Source organism: Leptonychotes weddellii, chromosome 15 (assembly GCF_054177405.1).
Source record: "Leptonychotes weddellii isolate Sample4059 chromosome 15, ASM5417740v2, whole genome shotgun sequence".
In the NCBI taxonomy this organism is placed as follows: domain Eukaryota; kingdom Metazoa; phylum Chordata; class Mammalia; order Carnivora; family Phocidae; genus Leptonychotes; species Leptonychotes weddellii.
In genome coordinates this window covers 17,630,478-17,636,454 of record NC_138383.1, presented here as the reverse complement: position 1 = coordinate 17,636,454, position 5,977 = coordinate 17,630,478, and the positions used below count along the sequence as shown (strand labels likewise).

The 5,977-nt window shown below is 44.1% G+C and overlaps 1 protein-coding gene across 1 annotated transcript; it reads left to right on the top strand.

The window, feature by feature from the left end:
- The first annotated feature begins 2,806 nt into the window (after nt 1–2,806).
- Nucleotides 2,807–5,960, top strand: G6PC1 (glucose-6-phosphatase catalytic subunit 1). The gene is made up of 2 exons (XM_081804931.1): nt 2,807–3,036; nt 5,006–5,960. Exons 1-2 carry the CDS (start codon nt 2,807–2,809, stop codon nt 5,217–5,219), a joined length of 444 nt encoding a protein of 147 aa, XP_081661057.1. The 3' UTR covers nt 5,220–5,960.
- The last annotated feature ends 17 nt before the right edge of the window (nt 5,961–5,977 follow it).

Below are 5,977 nucleotides of genomic sequence, written 5' to 3'. Positions count from 1 at the left end.
GCTGGAGTCCGCTTGAGCTGGGTGGGAGCCCGGGGGTGGGGTGGGGGGATTCCAGATCATACCTCCTGGATGACACTATAATCAATTCCAGCATGGAATGTTGTCAGCCTTTACTACCCATTCATTAGCTCTGAGTTTCTTTTCCTTGTCCCCAGTCTACCCCTTACAAGGCAATATGCACTTACTGATGGGAAATCCAAGCAAGTTTTGAAAAGCTTTATTCTAACTAGCTCTAATCTTTGAAAATGTCAGCTGGTCACCTGATTCAGCCCCCTGCTCCCTTCAGAGGTCTAGGTGACCCAGTGTGTGAGGTTTTGGTCTATGCACTGCTACAGGATGGTTTCTGCTTGTGCAGGTAAGCAGGCAGCTTTGTTTCTCATAACTTGGTATCTGTTACTTTTATTTACTCCTTGTCTATATCCAGGGCTATAATAAAATTGTATTGACTTCCTGGAGACTATATACATATATATATATATATATACATATAATCTCCAAGTACAAATGAAAGAAAGAAAATACAGGAACTCCTCAAGAAGATGCAAATTAAAACCATAATAAAACATCACCTCACATGGGCACCTGGCTGGCTCAGTAAGAGGAACGTTGACTCTTGATCTCAGGGTCATGAGATCGAGCCCCACACTGGGTTTAGAAATTACTTAATAAATAAATATTTTTAAAAATATATATCACTGTACACCTGTCAGAATGGTTAAAATCAAAACAAGAAATAACAAATGTTGGCAAGGATGTGATGAAGAAGAGACCCTAATGTACTGTTGGTGAGAATGTAAATTAGTACAGTCACTGTGGAAAAGAGTATGGAGTTTCCTCCGAAAATTAAAAATAGAAATGCCAGGGGCGTCTGGGTGGCTCAGTCGGTTAAGCATCTGCCTTTGGCTCAGGTCATGACCCTGGAGTCCCAAGGATCAAGCCCCACATCGGGCTCCCTGCTCAGCAGGGAGTCTGCTTCTCCCTCTCCCTCTGCCCCACGCCCGGTTCCTCTCTCTCTCTCAAATAAATAAAATCTTTAAAAAAAGTAGAAATACCATATGACCCAGTAATTCCACTTCTGGGCATTTACCCAAAGAAAACAAAAACACTAGTTCAAAAAGATATATACATTCCTGTGTTTATTGCAGCATTATTTACAATAGCCAAGATATGGAAGCAAATCAACTATATATCCACAGATAAATTAATAAAGATATGGTGTATATATATAGATACATATAGATACACACACACACACACATACACACAGGAGTATTACTCAGCCATAAAAAAGGATGAGATTTTTTTTTTGCCATTTGTGACAACACAGATGGACCTAGAGGGTACTATGCTAAGTGAAATAAGTCAGACTGAGAAAGACAAATATCATATGATTCCATTTATATGTGGAATCTAAAAAAACAAAACAAATGAATAAACACAAAAAGCAGAATCAAACCTATAACTACAGAGAACAAACTAATGGTTGCCAGAGGGAAGAAGGGTGGGAGGATGGGCAAAATGGGAGAAGAGGAGCAGGAGATACAGGCTTCCAGACCTCATGGAATGAATAAGTCACCTGGATGAAAGGTACAGCACAGGGAATACAGTGAGTGGTATTGTAATAATGTTGTACCGTGACAGATGGTGGCTACACTGTGGTGAGCACAGCATAATGTGTAGAGTTGTTGAATCACCAAGTTGTACACCTGAAACTCATGTAACATTGTGTCTCAGCTACATTCAAGTGCATTAAAAAAGTACAGAAGCCCTTTCCAGAGTCCCCAGTCACCAATTTGCTGGTGTTTTTTTTGTTTTTGTTTTTGTTTTTGTTTTAAGATTTTACTTATTTGTCAGATTGAAAGAGAAAAAGAGAACACATGAGCAGGGGGAGCGGCAGGTAGAGGGAGAAGCAGGCTCCCTGCTAAGCAAGGAGCCCAACGCTGGACTCGATCCCAGGACCCCGGGATCATGACCTGAGCCGAAGGCAGACACCCAACCAACTGAGCCACCCAGGCGTCCCAATTTGCTGGTGTTTTTATTGAAAACCACATATTATCACATTGTTTTTGCATGAACACACATTCATTCTACTGCTTAAACTTGTGTGTTAAAACCCCAGAGGTCCCAACTTGAAGGACATTAAGTGAATTAATCAGTGCCTTCAAAGATGATTATTTTCTGGCCCTAAGAGACACAGAGCCAACGCTGGGAAGAGGGTTTGAGCTCCCAGACCAGAGGCACTTCAGAGACCCTCTGCAGTTAAGAGAGGCCCAGCAAGGTGATGATTCCCAGGATGAGAGAACTTACCGCATTTTAAAAGGAATATTCTTAAAACATGATAGCTAGAGCACCAAGACTTTTGTTTGCCTGCAAATAAGTGCACTTGCAGATATGAAATCAGGATCTTTGCAAGAACCATGGCAGATGTAGACTCTGTCCTGTGTCTCTGGCCTGGTTTGGGAGCCAGGAGGGCAGCCCTGTGCTACCAAGCAGCCTGCCAAAGTTAATAATTGGCCCAGCCGAGTACATGGCAGATCAGGCTGTTTTTGTGTGCCTGTTTTTCTATTTTACGTAAATCACCCTGAATATGTTTGCATCAACCTCCTGGTGATGCACCTTTGATCAATAGATTTTAGACAAAAGTGGTTTTTGAGTCCAAAGATCAGGGCTGGGTTGACCTGCAGACTGGATCCAGGGTGTATAAAAACAGGGGCAAGGCGCAGGCTGATAGCAGAGCAATCACCACCAAGTCTGTAAACGCTGCAAGGGCTTAACGGAAGGCTGCCTGAGGAGCCAGGGAGGAAGGATGGAGCAAGGAATGAATGCTCTTCATGACTTTGGGATCCAGTCAACGCACTACCTCCAGGTGAATTACCAGGACTCCCAGGATTGGTTCATCTTGGTGTCCGTGATCGCAGACCTCAGGAATGCCTTCTATGTCCTCTTCCCCATCTGGTTCCATCTCCGTGAAGCTGTGGGCATCAAGCTCCTCTGGGTAGCTGTGATTGGAGACTGGCTCAACCTCGTCTTTAAGTGGTGAGTAAGAGCCAGACAGAGAGGAGCTCGGCAAGGGAAGAAGCCGGCATTCTCTCTGGAAATGTCTGTGCATCGGAAGTTGCCTTCTCTGTGCTATTTGGGAAGCCACAGGTTACTCCCCTCCGACTTTGGATCGTCTACCTAAAGAGGGAAGACAGAGAAAACCCTGTCAATAAGTTGAAGATACAGGCAAGGCTATTTCATGTGGATGGAAGGCCAGCTGGACTTAGTGAAAAGTCTGAAGTATAGGTTATAAGCAAAGAAGCAGAGTTTTATTACTTTGAAGCAGAATAGGTAACATGAAGATAGATGTATGAAAGATGATGTCTGAAAACAGGAGACAGGTTGATAACTTAAAAACCCATTGCATGGAAAAATGAGAAGTAACCCAGAGAAATGGGCTCCAACCCTTGTTCAGCACCTACCAGCTGTATGTCCTGGGCAAGTCAAAGCAACTCTCTGAGTTTCTGTTTTATAATCTGTAAACTTAAGTTATCTCTGGGACCTTAATAATAATTCTAGTTAACATTTATTGAACATTTAGTAGGTACTAGGCCATGTGCCACGTGCTTTGCTGTGGGGTAGTTACCATAATTAATATAACAGATGAAGAGACCGAGGCATTGAGATAAACGACCACAACTAGACCAACATGGCAGTCAATGGCAGAGGCATCATTTAAGCCCAGGCAGGCTGATTTCAGAGGCAAGGTTCTTAAAAATTATGTTATATTCAATGCTGATGAACCAACTCTCTCAGGGGGCAGGAGGAAGCCCTAATGTTAGCATTTGTCAATTTCTCCTGCGTTTATATTCCCATTGGGGCCACTTTCAATCTACTGGTGGGTCAAGCTTGCCAAAATCCTAAATATTTTACAACTATTAGCCAGTACCTGTTGACTCTAGCACATTACCGGCTTGGCCTCTGTTTCCTCATCTACAAAATAAAGAGCTTGGGCCAGCTAAGACCTTTACTGTCCCTAAACTATCTATGTCTACTGTCAAGTGATTCTGAAGACCCTTCTAGCTCTAATATTCTTTGGCCATAAACAATAAACCATCTCTTAGTGTCCAAAAAAAAAAATTGTCATGGGGTCGAGAGGCCCAAGGCATATCGATATGGTTCTGAAATCTCTGTTGAATAATCTAAATGTTGTCTGTAATGTCCCTTATTCAACAGCATGACCTTAAAAAGTAAACAGATAAAGGGTTATTTTAAACATCTGATCTCAGTTGAAGAATCATGCATTTTCTCTGAGTTGGCAAAGGTCAGAGTTAGTGGCTGTCTCTGATTTTGGTGAAAAATCACTATTCCATCCCTCGAGGGGCTGACCCTTGACATCTGTTTCCACAACGAAAAACATATCTAGTACTTTTAAGGGGGAAGTGGTTTGTCTGAGCTATACCCTCTTCCAAGGTAGAAAGGATACAAAGTAAGCACCTGAAGCTATGTCCTTACAGAGAGTAATTCTTAGGGCAAGGAGGCCACATCTCCTGAGGGTGCTTGTCCCTGGGGCTAGGGCACATTCTCTGATGTCAGAGGAAACCCAAGACTCCCTGAGATCTGAGGAAAGAGCATAGGGTCCTGGCAGGATTTGCAAGTCCAAGTTGCAAACTATAGTTCTGTATGTGTCCTTCCAGGACAAATTCTTCCTGGGGTTTAAAAAAAGTCACATAGCTTCCGTTAATAGGGATTTTTTAGGATCTTGAGTTTATTTCTGTTTGAATAAATAATACATTCAAATAGTTCAAAATTCCAAAGTTATATAAAGGGTGTACCAGAAAAAGTCTCCCTCCCCTACCGCTTTCCAGCCACCCGGGTCCCCTTCTTGGAGGCAGCCAAAGCTAATAGTTTTCTGTTTAGGATCACATGAATCTTCTCCTCACACTACTCTCTTTTCTCAGAGGTGTGGGCTTCAGGCAAAAGGGTTCTTGCAGTAACTCCAGACGCTTGTTCTGCTTTTTTACAGGATTCTATTTGGACAGCGTCCATACTGGTGGGTCATGGACACCGATTACTACAGCAACACCTCCGTGCCACTGATAAAGCAGTTTCCAGTCACCTGTGAGACTGGACCAGGTGAGAGTCCCAGCCCCGGTAGAGACAGAAGCTGGGTGGACCTTGCTTACTGTGGCCACCTGTCAGCCGTCACTGCAGACGAAGCTGTCTTTGAGGGGACATGAGGAGGACTGCTCCTTCAAGCTTTAGGCATAGTCTTCAATAGGGTACAACTCCAGTTTAATTTAATTCAAGGAGGCCTTCCTGAAGAACACATTACTGCTACTTTAGAAATCTGCCTAATACTTCCAGAACCTACATTGCTAGTCCAGAGAGGCAAAGGTACTCTTATGGGCAAAGGGCTCATGAGAGTAACTGCATCATGGCCCTTTGTCCAGGGAGGGAGAGCAAGAGAAGCCTAAGCCCCTGGCTGTCCTTCCCCAAGGCTTGGCCAAGTAGATGTATCTTCCTGAGCTGACTGTCCAATCCCACGCCATGCTTGTGCTTTACTAGATACAGCCAGACAGTTCTTGTGCAATCAAATGATAGATTAGATTTCCTTTTTCGGTAGGCAATAGAATATCCAACCTCGTCACTCACCCTTAAGTCTTGGTGCCAGCATCCCTTCCTCAGGGACCCTATCCCTGACTCTCAAACTAGGGCATGGCCCTTCGTTATTCTCAGAAACCCTTTGTTCACTTCAGAGCGTATTCATTCATTCAGATGTTATTTACTGAGCATCTGTGTTGTGTCAGACACTGTTCTAGGTACTTGGAGTACCTTAGTGAAGAAAGCAAATATTGCTGGGCGCCTGGGTGGCTCAGTCGGTTGGGCGACTGCCTTCGGCTCAGGTCATGATCCTGGAGTCCCGGGATCGAGTCCCGCATCGGGCTCCCTGCTCGGCGGGGAGCCTGCTTCTCCCTCTGACCCCCCTCCCTCTCAT

Excerpts from the sequence above, each read along its gene's own strand:
- G6PC1 (XM_081804931.1), top strand. The coding sequence starts at position 2,807 with ATGGAGCAAGGAATGAATGCTCTTCATGACTTTGGGATCCAGTCAACG. Across the intron at positions 3,037-5,005 it reads CTCAACCTCGTCTTTAAGTG|GATTCTATTTGGACAGCGTC; the intron begins GTGAGTAAGAGC and ends GCTTTTTTACAG.